The following is a 16,606-nucleotide window of genomic DNA, read 5'->3' as shown; positions in this document are numbered from 1 at the left end:
AATAGATATAGTTCCTGGACCTTGTAAATTAAGGATGCCTTAACTCACATATGTTCAGAAATTAAATATGAAAGGCTTTAAAAATACACAAATGACAGAGAATTTAGCTGTAGCATTTAATCCTGCAGCTATAAAGCCAAACCTGTAATATAGGGGATAGGCAAATAAAATTCTAAAAACATTTTAGTCTACTGCTTAATAATGGCATAATCTGCTACTTTATGCATTATAATGCTTCCAAATGGAGTTAGCCAGCATATTTTTTTAGTTTGGTTTATATGTCATGGAGCTTAGTTAAATTAAAGATGTCTTTCATGAGCACCCTATGTCTAAACCTCCCATTGTAAAAGTGACAAGTTACCAAACCTGTGCTTCATCTTTTGTTTTTCTCCTTCTTTAGAAGTCAATTTTCCCATGCAACACATTATAAGAAGAACTCTTAATTCTTCTCTTTCTAGGTCAAGTATTTCTAGTTCCTTCAATAAATCTTGGTTTTCATGCTTTTTGTTGTACTTGTTGTCCTCTGGATATGCTCCACCTACCTAGATTTCTTTGAAACTATCTTTTTCTGCAAAGAAACATAAGTTTACAGTAACATATAGTAGCATATAATGTATACATTATATACATATGCATATATGTGTGTATACATCATGTACATGCACATGCATATGTATACATATGCATGCATATATGCATAAGCACATATACCTATCATACTAGCTAAAAAAAATGATAAAACACAATGTCAAACATCCTATGAGAAAGAAGCAGATAATCTACATAGCAATTTTCTGGAAAGTAATTTGGTAAAATGTAGTAAAAGTCTTTCATAACCAATTCAAAATGGGGGAGGCACAGTTACATTGCAATTTGTCTGAAAAGACCTAGGATTTTGGTGGACTTTAATATGACTGTGATTTGGCAGACAAAAAAGCTAATGGATCTTTGGGCTATATCATTTCCAAAAAGAAGGGAGTGATAGTCCTTTTGTCCCCTGCCCTGGTAGAACTGTAATCGAAATGTGCAGAACTTGGTACTCACCACAATTTAAGGCAGACATTGGTAATCTGGATAGCATATAAGAAAGACAAAGCCTTTTTCTTGCTCCTGTCAAATCAGAAATCTCCCTTGGAGAGAGATGAGCCAAATTTCAGAAATGTTTATGTTACTCTCAAATTTAACTGTACGTATCTGACATGGGATATATTTTACATATGTATTACAGAGATATTTATGGAGTAAGACAAGAAATACTATATTAGATTTGCCTGACTCTGAAAAGATTATTATTGAGATCCTTCATTATTGTAATTTTATCTATTTCTTCCATTAACTGAAATTTAACTTCTTTTAAGAATTTAAATCTTATGCCACATTAAGTATTGACATTAACTCATTTTCTCTGGTATCCTTTTGTTGAGAGTTATGGAGACTCAACCTCCCATTGTTCCCAGCCCTGCTTAATAATCAGTATTAGGGAGTCTCTGGTAGGGAAGGAAACATGGAGTCTGTAGCTTTTTGTATCACCTGCTCTTTGTCACGTAACTTTACCTACAAATTTTCACATTCTTGCTACCTTTAGGAGGAACCGAGATTCAAGGGCCTAACCTCTTTTGCTGAGGTGGACTTCCTGGATTGTCTTAAAATTACCAATAAAAGCTGTCTGCACCTTGAAGTCATTGATGATCTTCAATAATCAGCCTGTCAAGGCGTTGCTATTTTGACTTGCTTATAATAAAATCCTTTTAATTCTTTTTGTTCTAAGTTTTGCCTCATCAATCAGAGTGAAAGCCCAAATGAAGAATTGCCCTGTCAACACTTTCAGCAAAATGTAATTTCTCATGTTTGTTTTTAAGCAAAACATTTTAGGAAAGACATTGACAAGCTACTAATTACTGTATTAGAAATAGAGAACTAGCTATATAGAAAAGGTAGCTAGTATGGTAATAAAAACACTGGTCTTTGTATCAGAATAATAGTATTCCAGCTCGACTGACATAGAACACTTAACTAGCTATGTGAATATGGACTAGTTCCAACATCTCTAAGCTTGAGTTGTCCCATGAAAAATCATGATCAAAATTTTTGCATGATACTTATGTGGCCAACTTCATAGAGCTTTTGGGTACAATGTACTTTGTAAATCTGAAGGCTATTATTATTATGGAAAGAGGCAAAAATATAAAAATGAAAGGAGGATATGTATAATAGCAACAAAATGAAAAAGTGAGAGCACTTATTGTACCACCTCTGACCTACTCTCAAAGTTCCTTAATAGTTTCTAAATCCCGGTTTAATTATCTGTGAAATGGGCAGAATTTTTTAGATGATAATATGAAGCAGTGGAAAAAATCCTGGCTTTGTAGTTAGAGAATTTGAATTTAAAGGATCATAGCTGCTGTGTTGGAAAGGATATTAGAAGTCATTTAAGCCAACCCCCTCTCTCGTTTTAGATTTGAGCAAATTGAAAGCCAGTGTAGTTAAGTATTAAGCTTCAGAAAGCAGAATTTGAACCCAGACAGATCCAGTGCTTTTTCCCCCATTGTACAATCCTGCGCAAGTGCTAAACTCTATCCTTAAACCAAATATTAAGTTACAAGAACCAGACATCTATCTTATCCCCATAAAGCCTGAAATCCACATGCTCATTTGGGGAGCTAAAGCCCTAACAGGACAGCATCCCAGATAAGGCACTTACATTCCTGATGTTTCCTTGTCAATGCTACACCCTAAATTATCCATACAGATCAAGATCGGGACCCACTTAAAAACAACTTTTATAGGATACAAGCACAGCCAAACAGATCTTTGAGCTAGCAGGGATAGAGATCTTCTGGATTCTAGGTCAATCCTATCAATTTTCAGAGGAGGAAACTGAGGGCCAGAGAGGTTAAATGACTTCTTCAAAATGATTCAAACTCTGAATTCAAATACAGCTCAGCTTCTACTGCAACATTCTTCTTCCCTGCCCTTCTCTCCTCGCCCCAACTTCCCTCATACAGGTCTCATTTTCAGTGCGAAAGAAAAAGGACCAAAGGCAAAAATAAACAAAACCCGCTAGACCTAAACCCCGAGCGTTTCTGCTGGGAGGGACTACACTAAAATAAGAAATGTTAAGTAAGTGGAACACCGGGGACAGTCTCTGTGATGGAGAGTTGTTCAGCCGGACTAAAGAAACAGCCCTGAGGCGCAGAGATCCTTTCTTTTCTTCCGAGAAAAGTTCCTTTAAGGGCCAACTGCCCAATTCCTTTTCTCCCCTGCCCATCCCTCCTTCAAGCTTTCCCTCAAGAGGCAGGACATCCCAGGGCTAGGAAGAAGAGTTGCTGGGCCCCTCCCCCGGGCGGGGACAGCCCAGAGAAGAAGAAGCTGCCCCCGCCCCGCCACCCAGTCTAGTGGCCAGCAGCCGCTGTGGCCCTACTGCGCCTTCTGGTCTCTGCCCGGGGCTCGGGCTCCCGTGACTGGCCCAGGCTAGCGTGCGGAGTATGGGGCGATGAAGGCTATGGAGGGCTACCGGGGCTTTTTGGGTCTGCTCGTGTCTGCAGTACTGCTCGGCTTCCTGGCGGTGCTCTTCACCCTCATCTGGGTCCTTCATTACCGGGATGGGCTCGGCTGGGACGGGGGCTCCCCGGAGTTTAACTGGCATCCAGTGCTGACTGTCACCGGCTTCGTCTTCATCCAGGGCCTCGGTACTGGAAATTACGTGGGAGCTGGGGCTGCCGGGGTGCGGGGAGGAAGGCCAAGGGTCCTGGAAGGAAAGCGCGAGGCGGGGAGGACTGAGGAGCGCGGTACTGGGGCTCTCGGGGGTATGGCCAGAGCGGGACCGCTCGGGGGCGGAGGGCACTGGCCAAGAGCATGCTGCGTGCAAAAGTGTATAAAGCGCAGATGGCAGGCCCGCGCAGAACCGCTTGTTGCTTTCGCAAGAGAGAAAAGCCTTTGGGAAGCAGCCCCGGTGGAGGGGGAGGAATGGGAGCGCGGGACCAGTGGGGAGAAGCTTGGCATGGGAGGCTGCAGAGGGAGGCAGAGGTTAAGAGTTTGTCTCGGAAGAGAACACTTTGTAGGTCGCGCGCCGGAGAGGGTGGAGGAGGAGAGCCGCCTTGGGACTGGATGTGGGGAGATGATTGTTGCAGGCTCCGTCTAGACTTTTTTAGCTGTTTGGCCCAAGTCACTGGAGATCTTCAGGCATAGTATACAGACCAGAGACCGAAGCTGAGGGGGTGCTTCCGCGGGGTGGCGTCTCCCTTGCCCCGGGAGCGCCCCAGATGCTGAGGCTGCTCTTGACCTCACCGCCCCTCCCCCCGCCTCTCTAATTTCCCCCACCTCCTTGCATTTACATCCATCCTCTCTTGCACCGTCTGGGCCAGCGGGACAAAAGGAGAAGGGTTCTGGGTCTGGCCAGGGCGGAGTCCAGTTCTTGGAAAAAACTTCACATCAGTGACATATTTTCAAAATAATATATGAAGTTATACAGTAACCGCAGTAAAAGTATTCATTTGTTTTGCTTCTCAGTTCCTCCTTAAAAAAAAAAAAATCATTTGAGCTCCCTTAAAAGTATTTAAGAGGAACATAGAGTCTTTTAGGCTTGACTAGATGTGGAATTGGATGATTTACTCCTTATTTGCTTTTGTTGAATGTAGTTAAGAGCTGAGTTGCTGCTGGTTTCCATGATTTCCTTTTGGGCATGACTGAATACAGACTGCCATCGGTCCTGGGAGATCACAGAATCCTAGGATCACAGATTTAGAATTGAAGGGATTTTAGAAGTCATTCCCTTCATTTTATAGAAGAGGAAAACCCGAAGCCCAGAGAGGTTAAGTTAAAAGTAAAGTAATTGCTTTGGACAATATACCCTTCTGTTTGGTCATTTCAATATTTGTTTTGGGAAGGATGTGGTTTATTCTAGCTTCTGGTACTGTAGAAGTCAAAGGGATGTGACACAGCAAAGTTCTTTTCTTTGGAAGATAAAAGCATTCATTTTCCTGTTCTGTGTTGGATTGTGCCTTGAGACTTTTTTTTGGGTGTAAGAAGCATAGGACTGAGGACTAAATATAGTATATTACTATAAAACAACTCAAAATAGTAAGAACATAGAAAGTTTTTAAATTCTTTATAAGAATTAATCTTTAAAGCCTTAGATCTAATCAAAAGTTTTACAAATCACAATATGTCCATGACCCAAGTGGGTCAGCAAGTCTGCTGGCTAAAGATATTTTTAGGAAAAGTGTGGGAATTAATGTAATTAATTACAATTACATTATAATGTCCTACAGTGTAACGTTATGGGCAGAGGAAGAAAGGACTGAGAAATAATATATTTGGGAGTCATATCCCACAGCATAAATCTTTTTTAAGTCTTCCAAGTTGGGCATAGTAGATAGGGGTGATGAAAGAAGTCTCAGCTCCACTATACATAGATTTGCTCTGTAATTAATGGGGACCTGGAACCATCTTTTCTGAAATTATTGTTTAGTGTCCTGGGATTTAAATTTGTACTTTGGTCAGACATTAAATTCATCTAGAAATGTTTAAAAAAGAAATTTGGAAACCATGTTTAGTTATCCATAAGATTTTTCCTCCCATTAACATTAGATGGCCTTGGATGTTTAACTTTGTATTACAGGAGAGAAGTATATCTAGCTCATTCCTTTGGGGTGGGGGAAAGTCCTCAGGTCAAGCCTGTATGAGGGCCTTTTAGTACTTACAGAAGTAGCAATCTCCCTTCCAGCAGTGACAGGTAGTGGAGGATGCTATTAATGCACTATCTATCTTTTTAGGAGCTTTCTCTGGCATGTAACAATAAATGAGACATCACAAGAGTACCAGTGACCATTCCATACCCCATTTACTAGCATAATTCATAGGCATTATTTGTGAAACTGAAAAGAGGAAATTATGCTGATAAATTACTCTATCCAAAGCCACTGAAGCATAATTTCGTTCTTGGAAGATCATCTGAAGTCTGAGCCAGAGAGGTTAAGATCACTTTAAACACTCACCCTACTGAGTAAAAGTAAAAAGAAAAGCTTCTCTAACTGTTCAGACCAAACCTTTAGAGTTGCTCAGGTACCTACCAAAGGGAACTTTGAGGCAATGATATGCTGGCAAATGTTTAATGACTGGCTCTCTGTAGGGGGAGGGAGAGGAAGGGTAAAAGATGTACTCACAACACACTTATAAATTTAATTTGCATTTTTAACATTTTCTCAATCACTTTCTTAAATAGAGAAAATTCACATAACAAAATAAATCAAGCCTCAATTTGTAGCATTTCCAGATTGTGTATGTCTAAATGTTCACAATGAAAGTTTAACTATCTGGCTTCAAATACTATCTTTGACATATATTGGTTGTGTGTCCCTCAGCAAATCATTTAAACTTTCAATGCTCTAGGCAAATACCTAAGACTATGAATTTCAAGAAAGGCTGACTTGTTTTGGTGGAGGAAGTTCCTAAACCAATGAAATTACACATAGACTTAGAAAAACTCCAAACTTAAGGAAATTAAGAAACCCAGTGGAAATATAATAATTTCTGAGTTGAATGAAAAGAGTGGCAAAGAGAACTTTGAAAAGGGTTTTTTAATTCCTCCATAAAAAGAGTAATTCTCATTACATTTTATCACCTGAAAATCTGAGAAGCAACTTTGAAAAAGAAGGTCACAGAAAGGAATCAAACAAATAAAAAAGATCTTTCTAATAAGCGGTTCACATTTTTAAAAGCCTAGAATAATCAAATATGCTTTCTGATAAAAGGTTGAAACTCTGAGCTTAAATCAAATTTTGGTTCCTTTATGCTTTCCCCATCTCCTCCTTTTCTTCCTGGTCTATCCCATAGAATTTGAATGAGGAAAAATATGTTAGTGTTGGAATCTTTTAAAGTTGGTTTTGTTGGAGTCGGGCAAGAAGTATTTTCATCTAAATTAGTATGTTTAAATTGGATTTTTAGAGACACAACTATGGAAATAAATTAAGATTATTCCCTAAAAGAGCACAGAAATATTCCAAATATCCCAGGATCACATAGGTAGTATCTGAAGCTGGATTTGAAGATAGGTCCACTAGACTCCAAATGGCACTTGATCTACTGAACTACCTAGCTGCCCTGAAACCCTTTCCTAGCTGAAACCTTTGAGTCTCAGAAAGGTTGTGACTTGCCTGTGATCACAGAGCTAGGTAATTCAGAATCAGCACTTGAATCTTGGTCCTCTGACACTAAGCACAGCATCCCTTCTACATGAGGGGCTCTTAACCTGGGGGGGGTCTGTGAACTTATGTGGTTTTGCTTTTAAATTTCTTCTTTTGATTTTCCGTTCCAAATTTTCTCCCTCTTTCCATTCCTCTATTCCTTGAGATGGCAAAAAATATGATACTCATTTTATTTGTGAACATGCAAAATATTTCCACATGTTGAGGAAAAGAGAGAGAGAAAGAGAGAGAGAGAGAGAGAGAGAGAGAGAGAGAGAGAGAGAGAGAGAGAGAGAGAGAGAGAGAGAGAGAGAGAGAAATATGCTTTGATTTGTTCTTGGAGTCCACTAATTATTTTTCTGGAGGTGCATGACATTTCTCATCATGAGTTCTTAGGAACTGTGTGAACATATTTTTTTGGGGAAAAAGTTATAGCGATTTTACTATAATTATTTTCTTTTGTAATCTTGTGCATTTTATTTTAAGAATTTAAAAATATTACCTTGAGAAGGCATACAGAAGCTTCACCAGACTGCCACATGGGTCCATGGTTAAGAACTTCTGTTCTAGGAGAGACCTTTCTCCTGGCCCCCTAAATAAATGATATTAGTCTTTCTCTACTCAAATTGTTTTATATATGCAAATATTTATATATTGTTTTTTATATTTGTACTGTTGTTACTCTTCCTTCTCAGAATGAAGTTTATTAATTGATACAGCACATTCTTTTATTGGTAATTTTTGTTTTTCTGTATAGAATTTGAGATTTATTTTTTAAGACAAGGTTCACTTTTTAAAAAGAGTAGACTAAAACAGGTCTTTGCTCTCTTGTATCTGAAACATTGCAAGTGGTCAAAGAAGAAACATTGGGATTGGTACAGCAGTACTCTACTGCTCAGCTGAGGTGAGGAAGCCAGCTCCTTCCCTAAGAATTTCCCCTAAGAAAATCCAGTAAAATTAGATTCACTTGATATGCAGTTGTCTAGATGGAAAAATTCAGTCATCTGTTCAGGTATTTTGTCTATACAGTGTAAAATATCTGATTACTTTTTGTTTGGTTTGTTTTTTGCAAACCTAAAGAATATCATTGTTTTGGTTCAATATTGCTTTCTTACTGAGGATCTTAGTAACTTCAAAAGGAGATACTTAACTGTGGCCAACATGTGGAAATAAGACTGACAAATCATCCAAATAATTTCTTCATAGTATTTATGCGGGGTGCCAGTCTTATTGAACTGGCCTATTTCAAAACAGAACCTCTTCTTGGTAGGCATAGCAGGTCCTTTGGAAGAGTTTGTTTCCATGGGGGTCTCAACCAATTAAATTCAACTTGAAGTCTACTGAATAGATACTCCTAGTTTCCCCAAGCACTTTAAGGAAGAGTTTTAAGTAGCAATAATCTCTTCCTACGCACTCAAAGAAGAGCAAAACTATGTTTAATATTATTCAAAGTAGTGATGGGAGGATATTAGATACTTTCATTTTTTAGTGACTTTAATATATCTTAAAATTTGATTATAATTCAAACCCTGTAAGTTACTGGGTTCTTATTTTTGTAATAATATACTTTTAATTGCATTTTGTGTATAATTCTTTCACATATTTGAAGAGAAAGAGCAACTATGCTCTTATGGTCTGCATTAAAAACAATTTTTAACTAGCTGACATTTTATAGGATTTGAAATAATACAAAGTTTTTACCAGTAACACTGTGTTTAGAAATGTCCAATTGTTTCTCCCCCATCCCCACTTTTTTAAACTTGAGAATAGCTAGTCGCTATTTCCGTAATACAAAAACCCTGCCAGTGGTTACCACAGAGATTTTTGACTCAGTATATCATGGAATGGTCTCCTGAATAGGAATGGCAGGGTAGGCCTCTCTTGGCCAGGCTACACAGGAATTTGCCAGCTCCTTGAGTTTTCTTGATGATCACTTGCCAGGGATTCTGTGGAAGCAATTTTTACTTAAATGCAGGTGGATCAGGGAGCTTCTGAGGCATCTTCTTACTCTAATATTCAGAGATATGAACATCTTGTTTGAGTTCCACAACAATCCTGAATTCAACTCTCAGTTTAAATAATTACTAGCCTGTAGGATGCTGGGCAAGTGGCTTAGTTGTTCTGTAACTCAGTTTCTTTTTCTATAAGGTAGGAAACTGTATAGGTAATCATTTAAGGATTTACTTGCTTTAAAACTATTCTCATGAATCCTATGAAATAGGCATTATAGTCAGCCTTATCCTCAGGTCATTTTTTATATTTAGTAATTTTTTAAAAATGTAGCATATTAGGAAAGTTGTGACTTAGCCAAAATGGCAGAGCTGAGATTCAAACTTGTGTCCTCTGATGCCAAATCTTGCAGTCTTTCCTTTACAACACATGACTTTCCTTTGTGGTCACATTGCTCTTAAGTAGGTCTCACTCTCGGGTCAATCTACTCTCTGCCATACCAAGCTGCGCCTCTGCCCAAGGACACTAATTCAAAGAATTAAGTTTTTTTATATGGGAAGATTTTTATTTCTTGTTTTCTGCTTAATGCAAAAATGGATTCACCAGAAATAAGATGCTTTGGAAGTCCATTCTTTGGGGAATTTTATCTCCTTAGATTGATAGTGATCTCTCCCTCTGGAAATCAGTTTCATAGCTGAGACGACTCATTTGTCTTTATTATTTCTGGCTTTGTACCATACTAATTATTCATCACTATGTCGCAATCATAAGACAAACAAGAGTGTCATCCTGATAAAATATAAGCTCTTTAAGAGGAAAAGGACCCTTTCCCTTTTGTCTTTGTGTCTCCAGTGAGTGGGGAAACTGTTGACTTATTGACAAGTTCATAGATTTATATACATGATATTCCCCCATGTTAGACTTTAAGTTTCTTAAGAGAAAGGCCAGTGTCATTTTTTCATCTTTATTTCTATCTTTATTGCTTAGCAAACATAATGACATACATAATTGGCATTTAATAAATATTTGAATTGAATCTAAATTTTCTGATCTTTAATAAATGCTGTAAGAATCATTAGCAACATTGGTATTTTTATTTTGGGTGGGATCATCAAGTGTCAAACCCAGGACTTTATCTTAGAGAAATAATATGTTATCATGTTACCAAGTTTTATATTTGCATTTGCAGCAGGAGCTCAGATATTTTCCAGTAATTAAATTCAAAGTCAGATAAGTTCATTACTTTGGGAAGCTGATTGCCAAAAGGTTAATTATGAAAAAGCATTAGAACCCAGTGTTTCTTAGATATTCAGTCCTATATAATACTCTAGTACCCGATTTCTGAAATTTAACTTTAGATGAAAGGTTTTTCATTTACTTTAAACATACATTGCTCTTCATATTTCAACTTGTTTTTCTGGATAAAAAAAAGTAACTAGAAGGACTGACAGAAGACTCTTGTTTCAGTTATAAACAGCTGCTATTGATTTCCTCTCTCTCCCATTTATTAAGATGTCTTTCTTTTCCCTCTGCATCAGGCAAAAGCCTTCAGATAAGCATCTAAGTTAAAAAGACATTCCTATTTAGTCCTTCAATCAATTCTCATCTCCTTTACAGAACAGTTTCAATTTTTTGGTGGTATTTAAAAATAATATATTCCATGACTTCCTATTTTTGAGATTAATTTTAAAATCTTAATTTAAAAAAGAGGAATTGTCATTATGTGACCACTTTAAGTAAACATTAAGCAGTATATAATGCTTCATTTATCTGGAAACAGGATTGTAACATCACTAGAGCACTTGTGGTCATTGCTCTATTTGGGGGAGCTTATGTGCCAGCAGTAATTTTCATTCATCTTATTTATGAGATGGTAAAGGCAAGATTAAGCAGCAGCAACATGGAGTAGAAGAAAGATCAGTAGTTGGGGATCGGGATGCAAATTCTGTCTCTGTCACCTGCTAGTCAGGTGTTCCTGGGCGCATTACTTCTCTGAGTTTTAATTTTTTCATATTATGTAATTCATAAAGTTGCATCCTGAGAATTTGCTATTGCTGCACTAGAATTTTTTAATTAGAATTTTGTATTTTCAAAGGGCCACCTAAGGCTGTCCAAAGCCTTTTTCAGTTATATCAGTGGAAGGAAGATGAAGGAAAAAGGCAGGTTGTCCATTGACATTCCTGCAATCCCTATTTAACTGATGATTTAACAAAGAATTAAAACTGTTGCTGATTGACAGCTCAGTCTAGAGAAACATTAGAAAGATTGAGTATATTCTCTCCTGCTGCTTTTTTTGTATGTATGATTCCTTTAGTACAAATGTCTGTGTCAAACCACAACCTGATGTCATTTACATAGGGATCTTACTAAGTGGTACACGGAGAGGGTGCCAGTCTTGAAGTGAAGAAGACTTAAGTTAAAATTCTGCCTAATACACACTTAATAAGGTATGTGATCCCGAGCAAATTGTTTAACCTTTTTGAACCTCAGCTTCCTCATTGTCATTTTCATCATCATTATCATCATTGCTTTAGATTGGGTCTCATCATCTCATTAATACTGGAAACGCTTAAATAGCTCAGGTTATCCACCCACTTAGCCATCTCTGGTTTATTTTTTTTCCTGAGGCAATTGGGGTTAGGTGACTCGTCCAAGGTCTCACAGCTAAGAAGTGTTAAGTGTCTGAGGTCCGATTTGAACTCAGGTCTTCCTGACTTCAGGGCTGGCTCTATCCCTATGCATAGTAGTAGTTCAAGGTAGCTGCCCCTACTCTGGTCTGTTTTTATTAGTAATCTTAGTTATAAGAATTTCTAGAGTGGAAATTATTAGAAGGCTGGGCTTTTAGGAATAGATGTGTTGAATGGAAGAAGTGACAGCTGACAACAGAGGAGACTGAAAAACTATAAAGAGCTAATACATGAACAAAAAACCCATTAACGTTCTGGAGCCAGTAATGTGGGGAAAATAGCCCCACCCACCTTAATGGCCCCTGAGAGCACCACTGTATTAAAGCTGGGTATAGTAATTGATGTTCATAATTATGATCTTGAATTATCAAGAAAAGCTTAAATAAGTTACTCTTTCAAATCACTGCTTAAGGATGCAAGTTAGTGTACAAACTATTTTTAAAAAGATTTTTCTTGAAATGATCAAAAATTTTAAAAGTATTGGTACTTAAAATGGGTGATTTTTAACTGTCTGGAAAATTAATTGAGGTCAAGTAGCTTATTTTCTAATAGTGCTGGATAAAAGAGTTATTATTATAATATATAAAGGATTGTAAGGATTTGTGATATGCTGTCTAGGTACCCAGCCATATGATGTTAAAAATGAAAAACATTCTATTTTGCAAATAGAGTTCTCTTTGTGAAATTTTTCAAGTTTTAACATGCAGCAATCCAAGAAGAGAAGTAACCTTATGAATAGAGCCTTACTGTAATTTGTCATTCATAATTAATTTTTCAACGAAATTTTCTAAATATTTGCTTTCTGGGTTTATCGTTTAGAACCAGCATACCTTTGCCTTTCAGATTCTGACCCAGAGGAAAACAGGGGCCCTACAGAAACAGCAAATCTTAGCTGACAGCAACCAAGAAGGGGAAAGTCCACTCAAAGGGGCCCTCAGATCAAATATCAGGGTTTGCCTGGGGAGCTGATCCAAATAACAGTTCTTTAGAAACTAAAGACACTTGAGATGAGGAATATTCATACAAGATACTGTGACTTCTTTTGCTAAATTTTTAACCTCTGCTCAAAAGGAGGCCACATAAATATGCACTGGACTTAAAGTTAAGAAATCTGTGTTCCATTCATACCTTGAGCACTTAACTGTTGAATAATGCTGGCCCAGTGATTCACCCCCTCAGAGACTCAATTTTCTTTATAAAATATGAGTAAAAATATTTGTACCACTAACTTCTTCAATAGGATTGTTGTAAGAAAATGTTGTAAACATGAAAATGCTCTGAAAATGAATTCCTTTTGCCAAAATTTAATGTGTAATCCTCTTCTCTTTAAGAAAAATTTTTGTTTTGCATTTATACATCCTTTTACAATGTGGCTGAGGAGACTTGGGATTCACCAGAAAGAACAAATAATGGTCTTATGAAAAGACCTGATGTAGATGATTCTTCATTTTGAGTTTAATGATGTTTATCAAACTCATCTTATTACATTTATACCAAAATAGAGAAATGTGTCTATCTAGTGAATAGGTGGAAAATTTAAAATTAGCTAACATAAAGATGTAATCATCCTGCATAGATCATGAACATAGTGTAAAATCAGTGTCCAGGTTAGTGTTATCAAGGAAACAGCAGAGGAATACTTTATTCTATCTCAGACACTTATAACCTGTTTGAATCATTTATATTTGAAATTGTAGCTTGTTCTCCTGTTTGACCTGTTATAGACCAAGTTGTTTGGGCTCAGAATGTGATATTGAAAAGCTATGTTCTAGGACAGACAGAAAGAAAAGAAGAGGCTGGAGATGCCATGAATATTTTTCCCAGTGATATAACTAAAACTATTAATATTTGACAATCCCATATTAATTCTTCATTAAGGGAAATTGCATTCCTGAACTCTAACCCAGCCATTCCTTTTTATTCAGGAATGTCAGAAATTTTGCTCTACTTACGGCAGAGCAGAGAAGTAGTACTTGTGTGTGACTGATAGGCCAAAATTGCTTGCTGTGTGTGTGTGAGTGTGTGTGTGTGTGTGTGTGTGTGTGTGTGTGTGTGAGAGAGAGAGAGAGAGAAAGAGAGAGAGAGAGAGGGAGGGAGGGAGAGAAAACATAGGGCAATTCATTTCACTTGCTTGAAAACTAATTTCTTCATCTGTAAAATTAAGGAATTGGACTAGATGATTTCTGACAGCTATAAATCTATGATTCATAAGAATATAAACTCCTGGAGGGTGGGAATTATTTCATTTTTGTCTTTGAAGCTGTTATGAATAGTACCTGATTCATAGTAGGTGCTTAATTAGATGTTTGTTAATTGGTTGATTGATTCTATGATTCTCCTCATTTAAACTAAGAGAAGAATCCAGGCATGAAACTTGCATCTTATGGCCATAATAAAAATAGAAATTAAAAGGAAAATAAACTAGAGATCTAAAATACACTTTAGTCAAATCATGGGCAGCAAAAAAGAGGTGACTATGAAGTTAAAGCAGAGGGAGTCTTGGGTAGAAAGGACTAAGGAGTATTTGGAAAAGAAGGTACAAAGAAAAAAGTTTTACTTTAACAGAATGAATCATCTATGGAAGATTTTTGCTGATTCCATGTAGTTGGAGGTGATCTCTGATATTAAGAAGTTATATTTTTCTAAGCTTTAACTTTACTCCCTTGTGAAATATTAGAGAATAGTCTATCCCCAAATGTCTCCATTTTCCTACTAAGGTGTTTGAAATTTCCACAGTTATAATTAAGTATTCCTTTGAATAATTATGCTTGCTCCTTAAGTTCAAAGTCCCTTTTAAAAAGGAAGGTATTGCCTGGAAGGCATAAAACATTAACTCTTTAATGTCTCTTGATATATTATTAGGGGTTAATTAACCTTAATTTCTAGCTGAATCTTTGAAAATCAGAGCCCAGAGGCAATAGGGTGAAAAGAGAGGAAGGAATTAATGAGGTACTGAGTTGGATATGGAGAGAAGATAGATGGTCCAGCAAAGGACAACTAGAAAAAAGGGATGGGGTCCACAAGGAGAAAAAGTGCTAAACCAGGAGAAATGCAAAAGATCCAGTAAGAATAAGAATACATTAAGTGTTTTGACTATCAGTCTAAAACTCAGATTTTATAGGATTTCTGTGGTTAAATTCCAAATTCCCTTAGACTGCCTTGTTGAAAGAGGTCTGTGCTACTAGAGAACACCACTATTGTGCTGAATGGGTGGAAGAATGAAATACAATACCTATAACTGCATAAGAAACCACTATATGGGAGTTGGCTCTAATTGATATTTTATCAATTTGATGACTGAACTTTGGTTTGAATGTAGAACATGTTACACACCAATTAGGGATCTATTTCTCCATAAAGTAAAGATATGTAAAAGTAGACTTAATCATTTTAATAATCCATCATTAAGATAATTCATTAAATGGTTTGTAAAGATATATTTAGCTTAGAAAAAAGATTGCCATACGTTGAATTAAAGACTTGTTGAATGTTTCCTCATATTTTCTGAGGAAGAACAATCAGTGTTTATAGATGTCAGTTGTATGTGGAATGCCGAGCATCAGAAACTAGGAATTCTGGTCACCAAAAAGAAATCCATCTGACAAAGGAGGTGGAAGGGATAGGAAGAAAGATCCAAATTAAATTATTAAATTCAGTAAGCATTTATTAAGTGTCTGTTGTATCCTAGATACTGTACTAAACACTGGATTTGCAAAGACACAAATGTCCTTGAGGGGCTTATATTTTATGGGGGGCAAATAAGAAGTACATAGGATAAAGATAGAAATATGATAGAAATTAGATCTGTGATTTCACTGGAAAAGTATATGCCAAAGTGGAGAAACTCCTACCAAGGCAGGTCAGCACTTACTCTATGATTTACAGTCTTATAGAATTGCACATTCTGAGAGATTAAGTGACTCCCCTAGGGTCATACAGACATAATATGCTAGAAGCAAACCATGAATCTAATTCTAGGGTGGCTCTTTATCCACTCTACCACAATGCCTTATGCATGGACAGTTAGCTATTAAGTATATACAAAGGCAAAAAAACCAGACAGACCAATGAGTTTTAGCATTAACAAGTAGAGCAGAGTAGGGTCACATGAACTGAGCCCTGAATGGTGCTAGGGATTTTAGGAGTTGGGGTAAGGAAGAAGAGTATTCCAGGCATTATAGAAAGGCTGTGAAAAGCGTGGAGGCAGATGGTGAAATAATAAACAGACCCATTTGATTAGAAAAATGACTGTGTAAAAATAGAGTAATGCTAGATAAGCCTGGAAGCTAGATTTGGATTTTAAGGTGCCAAACAGAAGTTCATAGTTTATAGCAATAGGGATCCTCCGAGGCTTCTTGATCTCGAGAATGACTAGAGCAGATATTAATTTCAGACTGGGTAGCTTGATGGAAAGTAGGTTGGAGAAAAGAGACTGGAAGCAGAGATCATTTGGAAGGTTGTTGCAGAATGAAAGCAAGAAATGATGAGAAGATAAACTAGGATAACAGTGTCAGGGGAAACAAGATGGATGACAAATACGTTGCGGAGATAAATTCAGTAAGACTTGTCACTGACTGGATTTGGCTACATGTTGGATCCTTTGCCTGGAAGTGTAACATGGGCTACAGAGGACAATAGGGCTCAAGTGGGTCCAGTTGGGTGAAGAAAGGAGTGGAAAGGGGGATACCACCCAGTGTGTTTAGCCCTGAACCCCTGTAGCCCAAGCAACAAACTGATCCCCAGAGGCAGAAGTAGCATATGGAAAGGGTTGTCTGTAGGGAAGTA

The 16,606-nt window shown here is 37.3% G+C and overlaps 1 protein-coding gene across 1 annotated transcript in view; it reads left to right on the top strand.

Moving 5' to 3' along the window:
* The first annotated feature begins 3,390 nt into the window (after positions 1-3,390).
* The window catches only part of LOC127557786 (plasma membrane ascorbate-dependent reductase CYBRD1), a 36,451-nt gene continuing 23,235 nt past the window's right edge, over positions 3,391-16,606 (top strand). The window contains exon 1 of the mRNA XM_051991098.1: positions 3,391-3,689. Within this exon, the coding sequence (XP_051847058.1) occupies positions 3,494-3,689 (196 nt within the window). The 5' untranslated portion in view covers positions 3,391-3,493. The remainder of the gene's footprint in view (positions 3,690-16,606) is intronic.

This window comes from Antechinus flavipes, chromosome 3, assembly GCF_016432865.1.
Source record: "Antechinus flavipes isolate AdamAnt ecotype Samford, QLD, Australia chromosome 3, AdamAnt_v2, whole genome shotgun sequence".
NCBI classification, from domain to species: Eukaryota; Metazoa; Chordata; class Mammalia; order Dasyuromorphia; family Dasyuridae; genus Antechinus; species Antechinus flavipes.
The sequence above is the reverse complement of the archived record's forward strand: the minus strand, read 5'-3'. Positions and strand labels throughout refer to the sequence as shown.